This window comes from Pseudopipra pipra, chromosome 11 (assembly GCF_036250125.1).
Source record: "Pseudopipra pipra isolate bDixPip1 chromosome 11, bDixPip1.hap1, whole genome shotgun sequence".
Taxonomy (NCBI): domain Eukaryota; kingdom Metazoa; phylum Chordata; class Aves; order Passeriformes; family Pipridae; genus Pseudopipra; species Pseudopipra pipra.
Window position 1 is genome coordinate 2,582,492 of NC_087559.1, and position 15,338 is coordinate 2,597,829.

The window sequence follows — 15,338 nt, forward strand, 5'->3', positions numbered from 1 at the left end:
TCTGTGATTTCTATTTCTGTGATTTCTGTGATTTCTATGAAGAGGAAGGAGTGCCCAGAGAAAAAAAGGGAAAGCTGAGCTGCCACCTGGTTATTTTACAGCCCCAAGAGCTGTAGGAGGTTTTGCCTCTCCAGGTATCTCCTTTTCTTATAAAACCTCCACCAAAGCATCTCAATTTTCATTTAACATGTCACCATAACATAGTCCAATGCAGGGCCTTGGGACATAGGGCTTGTAAGGGAAAAATCAAGTTGTGCCTGAGAAGATGGGACTCCTGGCACCAGGCTGTCCCTCTGCTCCTGGGAATGTGGCTGGAAAACCAGCACGAGGAGGTAAAACAGGGAAATAATTCTGGAAAATTTGTGTTGGACTTTTCACTGCGGGTCTGAGCGTGTTGTGCTGAAAGAAGGAGGTGATGAAAGCCATGGAGCTGTGCCCAACATGAGTGGGAATGCAGCAGGGACGGGCACAGGTGGTGGGGATGGGCTGAAGGGAGGTTTCAAGCTTTAGTGCAATAATTAATAGATGTGCTCTGAGCAGGTCGGGGTCACAGCAGCCCTTTCTGGCAGAGCAGGGACCAGAGCCAGGCACGACAGGGCCTTAATTAACCTGGCCCACCTCCCACACTGGCTGTGGGAAGCTGGATTTACTCAAGTGCCACAATTCCAGAGCCTTAAATGTGTCTTATAAAAAATTTCTGGTGTCCTTTTGTGTTTCAGAATTGCTCCAATTTGTCCTCTAAGGATGATGAACGTTCGTAGCTGGTTTTCAGTACTGAAATATATTGGTCTTACAGAATAGATTAAGTAAAGAAACAATAGATAACAGTGTGATTAATATGACATTTTAATTGCTACGTCAGGCATATTTTCAAGTATTAAGTCCTATGAACTGATAGAAAAAAGTTCATATTAAAAAAAAAAACAGAATGATTGAAGCCATTTAGAGGCCCTTGCTGGACCATGCTGTCAAAATGTCCAACTGACCTTTTCCTCGTGGTAAATTTGTCCAAGGGAGATTTTATACAAGCTATTTTAATTTGATTTCCCCACCCTCCCCCCTGGTTTTTGGATTAGATAATGGTCAGAGCAAGAGAAATGTCAAATCTTTACATATACTCTGCAGATGGCCAGGGGCCATTCTATATGAAGTCTCTGCAACTTTATTTAAATTTTTAGAGACATTTCTGAATGCATCATTTGCCACTCTTTCACATTTTCAGTTGGGAACAATCCTGGAAGTGTTACCCCTCCGTTAACTCCCAGGCAGGAGCAGAAGATGGCACGTAGGGATTGTCCCAGCTCAGTGGAGGTGGGATGGGTCACTCCCTGACACCAACAATGCTCAGACCATGGGTAGGGCCTGTTCCTACCCGAGCTGTGCTTTGGAGAGCTCCTCATCCTTTGGAGCAGCTCAACAGTCCCCTGTTGGTATCATCACTTCTCAATCCACACTCACCCAAAGGCAAACACAGCCTTGGATTTTAGGAAGGAATTCTTCCCTGGGAGGGTGGGGAGGCCCTGGCACAGGTTGCCCAGAGAAGCTGTGGCTGCCCCATCCCTGGGAGTGTCCAAGGCCAGGTTGGACAGGGCTTGGAGCAACCTGGGCTAGTGGAAGGTGTCCCTGCCCATGGCAGGGGGTGGCACTGGATGAGCTTTACAGTCCCTTCCCACTCAAACCAGTCTGTGATTCCCTTTTATTGTGGCTACACCTGCACAGGCACTTGAGACATCAGATTGGGGAGCCCTGAGATGCAGCAGCTCTTTGCCACTGCAAGGGAAATTGTGAGGGATTATCCTTGGAGGGGATGAAAACATTGGTTTATTCAGAACAGGACAAGTTCTGCCTTATCTTTCGACCAGGGAAAGCAAAGGGTTGGAAATGTGTTCCCTAAAGGGACAAAAACCCACGGAGGGGCTTGAGGAGGGAGCAGAGATCCCCCAAACCTCCCTGAGCAGGTGAATTCTCCCCTCCACACAGGCCCTGCAAATCACCAGGGGGGAATTCTCTGTGACTGAGGTGCATTCACATATTAATACAATCTTTTCCCACATTTACAACCCATTTATTCCTAAGTGTGATTTAGAGCTCGGTGTCAAGTCGTCACCAGGGCAGAATTCTGGAAACACAGAGAGTTTCTGCACTTCAGGATAATGTTGATTTAGGGGCTGGTGCAATAGCCCACATGGGCTATTTTATTTAGTTTCTTGCCATTCCTATTCAAAAATTGCCCCATAAAAAAGGGAGAAGGCGTTAAATAAAGTTTAAACGCTCATAAATCTCAAAGAAACATCATGTTTGGAGTGAAGGGAAACGTTTGGATAGACTCAAAATTGCTTTTTTCATGGAGAAATATTTTGTTGATGTGTTAAATTTAAAAGGAAAATCTCTGACTGTGAGTTTCTTTCATTTTTTGATACTTTGCTTAGGTTATCAAAAGAAAATAGGTATTACTGTTCCAGCTCTTTGAAAATTTTGGCTGGGATTTGATCCGGGGCCTCTGAAGTGTGGTGATTTTAGATCTGATGCCTCTAAAATCTGGCAGAACTGGGCCCAAGTTTTCCTAATTTGGGTACCTTTGAGTGGAGTGTTTAATTCATCTTCCTGGTTGCTAAAAATCAGGAGCTCTGTAGAGTTTTTTGTTTGACTTCTTCCACAGTTTTCATTTTGTCTTCTGGTTTGAGGGGATTTGTGCTGTTCCTATTTCTGCAGTTTTTCCTGCAACTATGACTGACAAAACTACTTTTTGACCCTTTTTCTTCCTGTTTAATGAAGGCTACCAGCCATCTGAACTCTTCCAGCATCAGCTGCTTTAATAACATTTTCACTTAACATGGAAAGCTGGAATTCCACTGCTTTGGGCAGCTCAGACTCAGTTTGTCCTGGTGAGGCACCAAAAAAGAACTGGGGAGCTGAAGGGAAGAAAATGAACCTGCACCAGTTAGAGGGGTACGAGGATTTAGGGAGGATGGGCTGACATTATAGCAATATTTAAAGGATAATTAAAAATATAAATAAATAAAAATAAATATAAATATATTTATACAAATATAAATATTAATTTTAAATATAAATATTTTTTAAATTCTCCTAAAGAATGGTTGGAATTCCTCTCCTGAGGCAGAATATTCACTTGGAAGGCCTTTTGAAGGGAGTTCAGCAAGGGAAGAGCTTCACTCATGTTCTTGGTGTTCCTCGATTATTCCTTCCTTTCCAAAGGGCTGCTCCCATGGGAGTAACAAAACAAACCTGATGTAAAAATGATGAGGTTAAAGGGCCCGATTTGGCTCCTCCAGAGTGAGAAAAGAACCTCAGTGCTGCTCAGAGAACAGAGCACAGATCTGAAGAAGCGATTCATTGTTTGCTTCCACTGCCAGGAAAAAATGTTTTTACTTCATTAAGGTATTACCAGGATTTTTAATGCCACATCCACTTCTTTCTAAATCATTCTCTTCTTTTGAAAAAGCTGTGTTAAACCTCTCCCTAATAACTCCTGTGATTATGATCTTTGCAGAAATCCCAGAGGACAGGCTTCTAAAAGTGGCGTTTTATTTCCAGAGCCTCCCGGTAATTAAGCATCTCTCAGACCTTCTGTATTCAGCTGCATGGAACTGCTCTGCAGAAAAGCTCTTTTCACTCGAATAAAAAGATGTTTTGTGTAAACTTAAGGAAAGGATTTCAGTTCTGTTATGAAATACAAGAGCTTTAGGCTCAGTTTAATGAAGGAAAATAAAGTGTACTCTTTGCTTAATGGACACAAGGAGGTCTGTGAGTGAACAAAGGTCCTGCTGCAGACCTGCTGGGAAGGGGTGATATAAAAAGCTCTTTTAAACTCAAACAAATAATTGTCACCTCTGTAAAATATTTTATTGACTTCAGTGTGGGGATTATTGAATATCATTACGTGTAAGTGATCTTTAAGGTCCCTTCCAACCCAAACCATTCTGTACTTCTATGATTCCATGATTCTATGAAGTGATATTTGCTTCCTGTGGTTTTGCAATTTTTTTATCATTTTTTCATTTTATTTTATGGCATTTCCCCTGGAAGTCCAACTTATGGGGTCTGTGAGTGGTCATAGAATCCTAAAATGGTTTGGGTTGGAGGGGACCTTAAAGAGGTACCAAAGTTTTGGCAGCTCCCTCTAGGAATTCACATTTTAGACTCTCTCCCTGTCAATTTGGCCTCCCACACCCAGGGATAAGAAACATATTTATTATGCTATTTGAATAATTATCATGTACAGATGAACCTCTCTTCTTTTACTCATTCATGTGCTTGGACATCACCACCCCCATTCAAAGACATTCTTCTAAAAAATATTGGGAGGGAGGGTTAGGGTGTTATAAAAGGAGGTTTCATTCAGGTCTGGTTCGAGGCTTGCTGATGCCACAGAAAGACTTTCTCTGGAATTCAATGGGCTTTGGGTTGGTACATTTGATTCTTTTCATTCAAGTTTCCCATTTCTGTAGAAAATAGTCCAAATAATGCATTTTACAACACCCTCTCTAATGCAGATGAGTGTAAAAAGTAAACAAATAGCTTTTATTTAATTGAAAATTGTTGTTTTTTTAACAGGTTACATTGAAGAACAGGAGATAAATAATATCCACATCACAAGAAACTGCAACTCTCTTCTTCCCTCAGTTCTAGCAGCTTAGCACAGCCTTTCATGTTTGACACACCATTAAATGGGGTTTCAGTAAGAACTACTTGTAAAAAATTTGAGACCACCCTCCTTGTAATCCTAAATTACCTTTGGCACCGCTCCATTTAATTAATGAATGTACATATATCCAGTCATTTCAAAGCTTATTTTCAAAAATTCAGGTCACATTGATAACATTTCCTTAATGACAGACCACTTGTACCTCCCTCCCCCAGCCCCACTTGGTTCTTTACCAGGAATGTTGGTCATGGTGAAGTATTAAGATAAAATCTACAGGTTTTATTGTTGAAAGTCCATGGCTGAGCTTTGCTTTAATCATCAAGGAAAAGGGGTTACAAGAACAGAACTCAACAGCAGGGTCCCAGATGCCAATATATGGTTTAGCCTTTGGGATGCTTTTGTTGCTCCAGAGCTTAAACCTGTAGAAACAGAAGCAGATAGAGGTAAATTTGTGTCAAAAATTACTTTTTATTATGCATTCTGACATAACCATAATAATTGTCCTATTTTCAAAATGAAACATCGGCCACAAATATTATATTTATTTATTTATTTATTAAGTTGCAGCAGCACTTCCTTGGAGCGAGGGTTTGAATTATCTCCAATAATGAATATTTGCTTTTAGGAGGGGCTTGTTGCAAAACTAACTATTATAAATATATATATATAATATAAAAATGCTCCATTTTTCATGAAGAATAGGGTATTTCTGGGAGCAAAGGCTGGATCTTGGGCCACCCCACCCCAGCCACGGAGCAGGGCTGGGCTTCTCTGTCCCAGCAGAGCTCCAGAGCTGTGTGAAAGCTGCAGTTTTGACTTCTCATTTGGCAAGAAATCTCATTTCTTTTTCCTTCCCTGAGCACTACGGGCAAGGGGAGATGGAGAACCACACCAAAAACAAGGGGTTGTGCAAAATAATTTCTCCTCCACTGAATCTCAGAGTATCAGAGACTCACCAGGAGGGAGGACACCTCTGGCCATGGGAAGGCTGTTAATCTGTTGTACTTGGAGGCACAGATTTCTTCTTATGCAACAGCATTCAGAGTGGAATAAAAAAATGTCTCACTCACTTGATATTTTTGGAATCCTAATTTCCTCACTGCTGCTGCCATCCCCACCATCACTGACTGTTCTGATTTCTATGAGATAATCTTCTTCAAACGGGACCAGAAGTTCAGCTGAAGTGTTGTTTGTCTCCAGGATATGTGCTTTGCTGTGTCTGTTTTGTCTGTACAAAATCTAAGGAGAAGTGGGGTGGAAAACAAGAGTTATTTAATTTATTTTTAAGTTTTAATGTTGGTTTTGGCTTTGTTTGTTTTTTTTTGCTTGAGAGATTCTTCTGTCATGTCCCGAAGTTTTCAGAGCACTTTCAGCATCCTGAAGAGCATTAAAAGCAATTTAGAACATGGAAATATATTCCACAGGATTTTTTGGTGGATATCACAACAGGCATTTATCCCAAATTTCATAAAATCTCACAGAATGGTTGGAACCTTAAAGATAATCCAGTTCCACCCCCTGCCATGGGCAGGGACACCTTGCACCAGCCCAGGTTGCTCCAAGCCCTGTCCAACCTGGCCTTGGACACTTCCAGGGATGAGACATCCCCAATTTCTCTCAGCAGAGCCTGTGTTTGCTCAGAGGGACCTTCTTAAAATTAGGATTGGGAAATCCTTATCCAATACACTTGTGCTCTTCTGTAAATATGGAAGTTGGACACACCTTTAAACAAGACTTCACTCTGCTACACCTTTTCTATCCAGAACTCATCTGACAGCTCCAGAACTGCAAATCCCTGTTTTTACTGCTATTATAAACAACTTGTCTGCTTAATGAGGTAAAGACTTACTTTGTAGCCCAACACCTCTGACTCGTTCTCCATTGTCTTCACATGTTCCCAGTTCAAGCAGATTTTGGAATTTGTCAGCTTCCAGGCAATGTTTGCCGGGGGTTGACTCGGTGCTTTAAAAGAAAAAGATGCTGATAATCACAAGATACAAGTGAATAATAATTTGATGGTGTAGTTGAGTGAGCTGCTGACATGAGAGAAGCAAATGCATGGGGGATTCAAACCTAAAAGAGTGAAACCCTCACTTTCCAGTCCATCATTGCTCTTGAGTTACTCAGAATAAAAATCTATTCATAGCACAGAACCATTTGCTGTGAGGGTTCATTTTCAAAATTAGGAACAGCCTGAGAGTGTCTGACAGTTCAAGTTATATTTGATGGATTTGGTTGAAGTAAAATGTTGTTCCTGTCTGTACTTTAATATACAAGAGGGTGTTTTGCTTTGTGGGTCTCAGTAAAAGCTCCAACTAAGAGCAAACAAGATTTTCATCAGCCATGAGGTTACAAAGAGCTGCACATTAAAGCCTCCACCTGATCCAGCAGGAAACATTGTAGGATTTTATAAATTCTCAGCACAATGGGCTGAGAGGAGCTTTTCAAAAGCTTTCTGTGCCTAAGTGCCAGGGCTTTGAAAATTTGCCTACAAGTGCCTGAAATCCCGGGTGAACATGGGAGGTGGAAACTGTGCCTTTGAGCTGCAGCTCAGGTTTGGAACATCATCATCTCCTGCTCTGTGCTGTGTCCTCCTGGACCTGCCAGGGAGGAGGGTGGCACTGGGGGGGGATGGGGTTACAGGAAATAAGGAGTTGAACAGAATTAAAAATAGGGGGAGAGATTTGGAGAAACACACTCTGAGCATCCCAGCCCTGACTCCAAAATGCTCAACCTCTGGAATCGTTCTCTTCTCCCTGTGGTTCCTATAGTTTATGATTTATGGATGCAACTTAGAAAACACTGTTTGGGAACATTCCACAATTTCTTTCATTTCCCATGGACATAAAATAAACTGGTGGAGCCTGCTGGTTCATAACTCTCTGCCTCGTGATGGTGGAGAAGTTTAATCCATCCCACTGGAAGGGAAAGGAGGTGTTGGTGAAGCTCCCAGGTGAGTATCCATGGATGTCCTTCCATCAGCCACACTGCCAGTGTGGGACAAAGATTCCTTTTCATTTTGAGGGTATTTATATCCATTCACATAGATAAAATAACAAATTTGTTTAAATGTTGCTTCAAACCTCTTCGTTGCTTTCAGCGAATGTTTTGTATAAGGAATTGGAGAGCAAAATAATCACAAGAGGTAAAGAATGTCAGATGCTTCATTGTGCTCTGAGAAGTCTTGAAATCACTCCAAAATGGGGGAATATTGGCTTGGTCGAAGCTCTTTAGCATAGAAATTTAAAGGCATCTTAATTCGTGGTCTTTGGGCTGAAAAACCACTGCAGGAGGATTTTCAAAACAAAATTACCTGCTTTCTTTTTTAAGCCAGGAAACAGAATAAGTGGTAACACAGCACTTCCCCAAATCCACAGTAATATCCTCAAACAGAACCACAGCAAACAGGTCTAAGATTAGCAGATCATTTCCTCAATTAATTTCTTGTAATCAACATCATCAAGGAATAATAGGAGTGTCAAGTATCTGCTTAAGTTTATTAAGTTAATGAAGTTCCTCTCATGGTTTAGGTTACACTTGGCTTTATTGCTGCACTGAGCTGAGCTTTATGCAGGCAAAATATCTCTAACATCAGTAAAATATAGATATATTACAGGAAAATATGTATATATTTGTAAAGCAAAAGGAAAAGCAAAGGAATTTCTGAGCTCCACAAGTAAAGAAGCAGAAGGGAACAGCTCCTAATGGAGCTGTGTGTCCATGGAAGGACATCAATTCCACTTGCCTAAGTAGTTTTAACTTAAACCAGGATGTCAAGTTAGACCTCAAATTGATCTTAGATAAGTATGTTTCAATCAGAATTGCACCTATCTGGCAAGAAGGATCATTTCAGCTTTGCTTAGTCTCTGCAATAATGGGCTGCAGAGAATGTTGGGATCCTGGAGGCTGAGCAGGAAGACAGAGCTATTACTTTGGAGCTCCATCTCCTGCTGCAGATGCACATTGTTTGTATTCTCCTGACATATTATCTCATATTGAAAGTGCTTGCATCTCGCAGAGACAGAGCTTAAAAATTTAATCTATATATTTAAATATTAAAAAGGTTATTTTGACTTTAATTTTTAAATGAACCATTAGCACGAGCCCGAATTTGACAGCAGATAAAGTCGATGTAAAACAAAAGCAAATTTATTCCTTCTATGTCTTGTCATTCCACTGCCTTGTCTTTAACTTGTCTTTCTTATGCACAGAGGAATAGAGAGAAAAAATTCCAGAGATGAGTTTATTTTCACTGAGAAATGGACTGTGAGAAGATTCATAAAATGACAGAATTTTGGGGGTTGGAAGGGACCTTAAATACCAACTCATTCCACCCCCTGCCATGGGCAGGGACACCTTCCACTATCCAAGGCTGCTCCAAACCCTGTCCAACCCGGCCTTGGACACTTCCAAGGATAAGTTCTCTTTGAGTCCTTAAGAAATATCTTCTCTGGCTTTATTTGGATTTATTTTATTTACATTAAAGATGTTTTTGTGGTAATTAAAAGTCAATTAATTCATTTTACAAGTTGTTTCTTGTCCTGCACTTGGAGTAATAGCCTGGAACAGCACATAGACAAAAGGAAAATTGGTGAAAGCTGGGAGAAATATTTCCCTTTCATGCAAAATGTCTGATCAATTGTTTGCTGGGAAAATATAGTCCAAGGAAAAAAACACAGCACGAAGTTTGTTTCTACAATTGCAGAAAATCTTAAAAAAATAATGATTAAATAGCATTTATATGAATTTATCCCTTATGCTGCCCTCTGTAATGCAGTTTAGAGGTCTCAAAAAAACTCTGGATTTGGAGCATTCAACAGTTTTCTTTAAAAAACCCAAACCAGCATATTCTCACACCCAAATTTATTGTTTGACCTGTGGAACATCTTTCCTTTATTGACTCTGCATGACTTTGAAATCCCCTGAAAGCAAGTCTCCTCTATCCCAATGGAAACAGAAATCCTTCCTGATGGAAGGACAAGAGGAAACTCATTTCTTAGCCACGGATTTTGTTGTTTGATTTTATGATGAAGTTTGGGATCCGGTTTTCTTCGATATTGAAACATTTGACAGGGATGAGCTGAAATGTCGCCGCCACACCCGGGAGTTTGGGACACTCATTGTACCAACTAAAGTACTCACGTGATTTTTTGGTGGTGACATTCACGGGGGGGCTGGAGGGCCCTGTCCCTGCAGTGTTGTAAGCTCTGACTGTTGTAAAGTACAATGTGTTAGCTCTCAATCCCGTGATGTTTTTGGCTGTTACATTCCCGCTGACTCTGACTTTCCCGGCTGTGCTTTCCTTGGGGTCGTCTGTCCAGTATAAAACCTGGAAAGTGAGGACAAAGAGCAGGCAAGTCATTGTTTCCCAGCAACTAGAGGTGTGGCTGGGAAGCAGACATGGTGACAAGGAAGATTTCAAGGAATACAGGACCTTTTGTACTCAAAACTAGTAGGGTATAAAACCTGATGGATACCTGAGCACCCCTTGGTCCTCAGACAACAATATGGATTTGGGAGAGGAGCTCTGATTTGGGAATCAAGAGGAAGTCCTTCTGTAGTATCCCTCACAATGGGATACTAAACTTCAATTAATCTTGAAGTTTTCATTTATGTGACAGAAGTTCTGGGCCAGAGCTGCAGCTGCAGCTGGAAATTCTCCTGATTATCTCAGGTGAGATATTGCTACTGAGAATCAGGGGAAGAGCTCCGCTGTCCATTGGCTTGGAAGCAAGGGATGAAGGACCAGAATGCCAAGGTGGCCAGGACAGGGCCACGTATGAGGGGTCAGCCCCAGCCCAGGCTCACCTCGTAGCCCAACACCCTGCCCGTGTGCCGGTTCCACGCCAGGGGCTGCCAGGACACCTCCACCTCCGCCGCCGACACGCTCAGCGCCGACACCGCCACGGGAGCAATCTGAGGCTCTGGGACACGGGGAGAACACAGCTGGTGGGACATGGGTGGTGTTAAAGGGAGGGAGAGTCAATACAACAGGAAGAGGTGTTGGGGAGCAGCAGGCAGAGGCTCAGGAAGCCTGGTGCAATTCTCTACTTATCGTGGAACATCGACAAAACCTGGGTTTAAAGTTGGTCTTTACCCCCCTGCTGGGACAGATTTTCAGAGGAGATGAAAATCAGCTGCACTGAGTGGTCTGAAAAACTAGACCCTCTGAGAGCTACACCTTTGAAGGTCTGATTTTTGCAGCACATTCAGCAGGAGCACCCTGGGGACAAATCATTGAGACATGCCCTCTGCTGCCAATGATCCTGAAAATCTGCCCATGGCTTTTTTTACTTCCATTTCCCATCTTCTGTTTCATGTCTCTTGTCAATATTCAATAAGCAGGCTTAAACAGGCTCCTTAAATCCCTGATCACGTCTGGGACCCACTGGTGCTACACAACCATTACTAATTGGAGTAACACATTACCATCTTCTCCCGAGTAGATGATGGATACGGAGCTCAGGGTCCCTTCTCCCTCGTCGTTGTAGACACCAACTTTCACTTCGAAAGGAAACAGAGGTGTGATGCTCTCGTTCCTATAAACATATTTGCTGGATTCCACCGAGGCCACGGCTGCTTTTGTCCAGGTGGCAGAGCCCAGGGGCCGGAACATGACGATGTAGCCAAAACCTTCCCCGTTCTGGAGCTCCTCCGAAACCGGCTGCGGTGACAAGGTGGGCAGTCAATAAATGTTTGCAATTATTCACTGTTTTAATTGAATCTTCATTCTCTGACTATATTTTCCCAGTATTGATTTAGTTGACTGTGCCTCAGAGAAGATAATAATGTTTGCTCCATCAGTCAATGTAATATTGAAACAAAAATCAAAATTATAAATCTATCGAGGCAATCAATTCAGAAACAAAAGATCTGATCAGCTCCTTTAAAGCGATTCTCTTTCAGGCATGAAGTTTGCAAAATTAAAAGCATTTTACTCAGTACAAGTTGAAGCTGGGGGTTTTTTTCCCCCCCAAAGGAGTATAGGAATTTTAATTTTAAATAAATTATTTTAGAGGCAAAAAAGAATTGGGAAAGGAGCAAATGTACACACAGAAATATGTGTCAGCTGTATAATTGCTGCATATGAGTACAGCACTTATGTCTTTTTTTTTAGCAAAGAGAAAGTCTCAAGTGCAGGGCCACATTCTTACTTAAGTTTTTAGAACAGAAATGTTACTGCAAGTCAACATGGCAAAATTAATGTTTCTATTAATAAAACCTCATGTCAAGATATGTAGGAATATCTCCTGCTGAACAGGCAATTACATCAACACCGTGTCCAGCATGAGCTTCATTGTTTGCATGAGACAAAAATACTTCCACATTGGCTTCCCAAAGCAAGGGAACGTTTATGAAACAAAGCCAGCAGAGTTTCTCAGTAAAACTTCATTTACTTCAGATGCTTGCATCAGAGTGAGGGGCATGGAAAAGCAGGCATGGAAAATGGTGCAAAAAAGAGAGGAAGACAGAGGGGCAGAGCCTGGTTTTTGTCTCCAACCCCTTCTCCTTCAGAGAAACTCCTGGGAGCAGGAATGAGGTAAGAACCTCAGAAGTTTTCAGAGCAATTATTTTATTCTTTTCTCCATAATTTCCTTCTAATTCTAATAACAACTCACACATAACACACGTGTCTTTCCTTAAGTGTTTTACAAACATTAATTTCCCCGATATACTCTTTTCCATCTCTTTTCCAGCCCTGAGAGAGTTAAGTGTGAGGGAGGATGGTGCCCTGGGGATTTATAAGAGTTCAAGCTACTTTCTAGAGCATTTAATTTGTTTCTGAGGCTTCTGTGACCTCGGATTTAATCAAGATGCTTAGTGAGTGCATCACAGAAAGCTGAGAGTCGTGTTCAGCGTTGTTAGCTGGGCATAATTAGTATTTCTTCTGACTATTTTTCGTGACACACTGTGGAGTCCAACAGGATAATTTGATTGAGATCTCTCAGGCTGTTTTTGATTTTCATGTTCTTTTGCTCCCAAAGAGTAAATCAGTAGAGGAGAAAATGGAAAAAACAAAAAAGAGTGAAAGATGCAGATGGAGGAGAACTTAATGCAGGAAAAGTGAAGTTTCACTGTTTGCAGCATGTGGGGAGGGGAAAACATTGGCAGTGACATTTATCTAGTGGGGATTATTTTTTCTTTTGATCTGATTTTTTTCTGTTTGACCAAGCACCTGCCCCATCAGCTCACAGAGGCTGCCTGCCTTCATCCCCACTCCTGTGGGAGCTGCTGGGTGGCTGGACAAGGAGGGTTCCTTCCCACACCACTCACTTTGCACCCTCTGAAATGACCTGTGTTCACCCTTTGCAACTTGTATGGTATTAAAGGTTCTAAAAATGTGTATTCTTTCCTCTCACTGGAGTGCTGGAGAATTAAAGGGCTCATCTCCTTTAACACATAATAGGATATGTCTTGTCAGCACAGTGTTCCAGAATGGGAAACATGTAAACAAAAGTAGGAAAAATGTAAATGCAGAAAATGGCCAAGCAGATTAGTGTGTTAAGCACCTCCTGTACAATGGAGATAAGAGGGTTATACAGACTTCTAAACATCTTTACAACATGCCCCTTAAACTGTTTATTTTAATAAATTGTTGGCTCTAAAGCAGCAAACTTGCTGTATATCTTACAGGCTGCTTTCTCTCCACATGCAGGGGGAAATCCAAGCTCAGCCACAGCCAGTGACCAGAAAAGCCTTTGGATTTCAGCAGGGCTGTGATTTCACCCACGGATTCTCCCCCATTAGCCAGCTTAGGTTAATTGAGCTAATTACCTCCCATGTGATGACCAGCTCGGAGCGGCTCCCTCCTCCTCCACTGATGTTTGTTGGTGCCACCACAGGAACTGGAGGAGAAAAGATGTTGGTGCTTGTGACTGGTTCCCCAAGGCTCAGGACTGGGGCTGGTCCTGTTTAATAACTTTATGGATGATCTGGTTCCCCAAGGCTCAGGACTGGGACCAGCCATGTTTAATATCTTTATGGATAGTCTGGACAAAGGGGTCGAGTGCACCCTCAGTGATTTACAGGTGGCACTAAGCTGAGTGGGAGTGTTGCTCTGCTGGAGGGCAGGAAGGCTCTGCAGAGGGATCTGGACAGGCTGGATCCATGGAATAAGACCAGTGGTCTGAGATTCCACAAGGTCCAGCACTTGCATCCCAACAGCCCCATGGAGCACTCCAGGTTTAGGGAAGAGAGGGTGGAAAGCTGGGACAGGATCTGGTGGGGGTGCTGGTCACCAGCAGCTGAACATGAGCCCAGGTGGGCAATAAGGCCAATGGCACCTGGCCTGGATCAGGAACTGTGTGGCAGCAGGAGCAGGGCAGGGATTGTCCCTCTGTGCTGAGGCCACACCTCAGTGCTGTGCTCTGGACAAGGTGGTGACCAGTCAAAGGTTGGACTGGATGATTCTGGAGGTCTTTCCAGCTGGATGATCAGAGCCTTTCCCAGCTCACATGCAGCTATTCCACCTTCCAACAGGTAGAACAGGAATTCCACTGCATAACAGCCTGTTTTAAATGAACTGAAATTATGTTTACACATTTTCAAGTTTCTAAGGCTGAAGCCACAGATGTATTTGATACATGAGTACCCTGGTTCAAAAAATTAATTAAAGAAGCTTGGAGCATCAAGTATCTGACATTATTATGCCTCATCAACTAATTGGCAAAATGATGTTCCATTCAGACTGTAGCTGCAACACTACTGATTTACTAATTATGCATTTGTTCGGTAAACACGTTGTTGGAGCAATATATTAATTTTTTTTAATTGGCTGGATGCTTTTCTTAGGAAATTCAAAGCTCACACTTTGCTTTTTCCTTCTCCCGAGACTGTAAGTGACACAAAGTTGGTTGTTTAGAGCTTGATCTCCCCAGCACTGCCCTAGGTGTTTGGCACCAGAGGTACAGGCTTGAGATCAGGCTCTGTGTTGGTGTTGGAGGCTGAAGGGGCTTCTCATCGCTCCAAAGGCTCTTGGTGGAGGGACAAACAGACTCTCAGCATTTCCTGCCTCTTGCTCTTCCCTGGGAGAGTTCAAGCCCAGGGTGGATGGAGCTCTGAGCAACCTGGGCTGGTGAGAGGTGTCCCTGCCCATGGCAGGGAGTTGGAACTGGATGATCTTTACGGTCCCTTCCAACCCAAACCATGATATGATTTTGTGATTCTATGATATCATGTTTATTGTCACCTGCTAGAGAAGTATGAAAAAAGAGGACAACCCTGGAGCTGGCAGAGACAGAAACCCTCCATGAGCCATTTGGACTGGTGCCATCTCCAAAGCCTTGGTGCTGCCTTTAGAAATTCCACGATTGTTCTGTCATTCCCTTTATTCAGCTCTCACCGTCTAAAAACCTGATGTGTCGAGGCAGGGCTGAGGATGGGGCAGAAATAGGTGGGATATTTGTGCCTCTGAAGCTTTTTCAGAGATTTTGGCAAGTTTGGCCATATCTGCTTGTCTTTCCCTTCCATCCACCCGGTGTCAGCCCAGCTCCAGGGGTGACAACAAAACCAACAGCACCCGAAGCTCACAGAAAGTGATATCAACCCGCTAGCATTCTAGATTCCAGTTTCCACAAATTCCTGATTCCACATGTAAAACTTTATCTGATTTCCCCCTCTCTAGAAATGCAGGGATTTCAGGATAGTTTTGCTGTGCAGCCATAAAAGG

The 15,338-nt window shown here is 42.6% G+C and overlaps 1 protein-coding gene across 3 annotated transcripts in view; it reads right to left on the reverse strand.

The window, feature by feature from the left end:
* Positions 1–4,518: 4,518 nt before the first annotated feature.
* LOC135420131 (contactin-6-like) overlaps positions 4,519–15,338 on the reverse strand; it is a 130,540-nt gene continuing 119,720 nt past the window's right edge. For all 3 annotated transcript variants that reach the window (XM_064667150.1, XM_064667149.1, XM_064667148.1), the window contains 7 exons: positions 13,445–13,515; positions 11,099–11,333; positions 10,478–10,593; positions 9,812–9,998; positions 6,519–6,631; positions 5,740–5,908; positions 4,519–5,088 (listed from right to left, as the gene is read on the reverse strand). In XM_064667150.1, the coding sequence (XP_064523220.1) occupies positions 4,988–5,088; positions 5,740–5,908; positions 6,519–6,631; positions 9,812–9,998; positions 10,478–10,593; positions 11,099–11,333; positions 13,445–13,515 (992 nt within the window). In that variant the 3' untranslated portion in view covers positions 4,519–4,987. The remainder of the gene's footprint in view (positions 5,089–5,739; positions 5,909–6,518; positions 6,632–9,811; positions 9,999–10,477; positions 10,594–11,098; positions 11,334–13,444; positions 13,516–15,338) is intronic.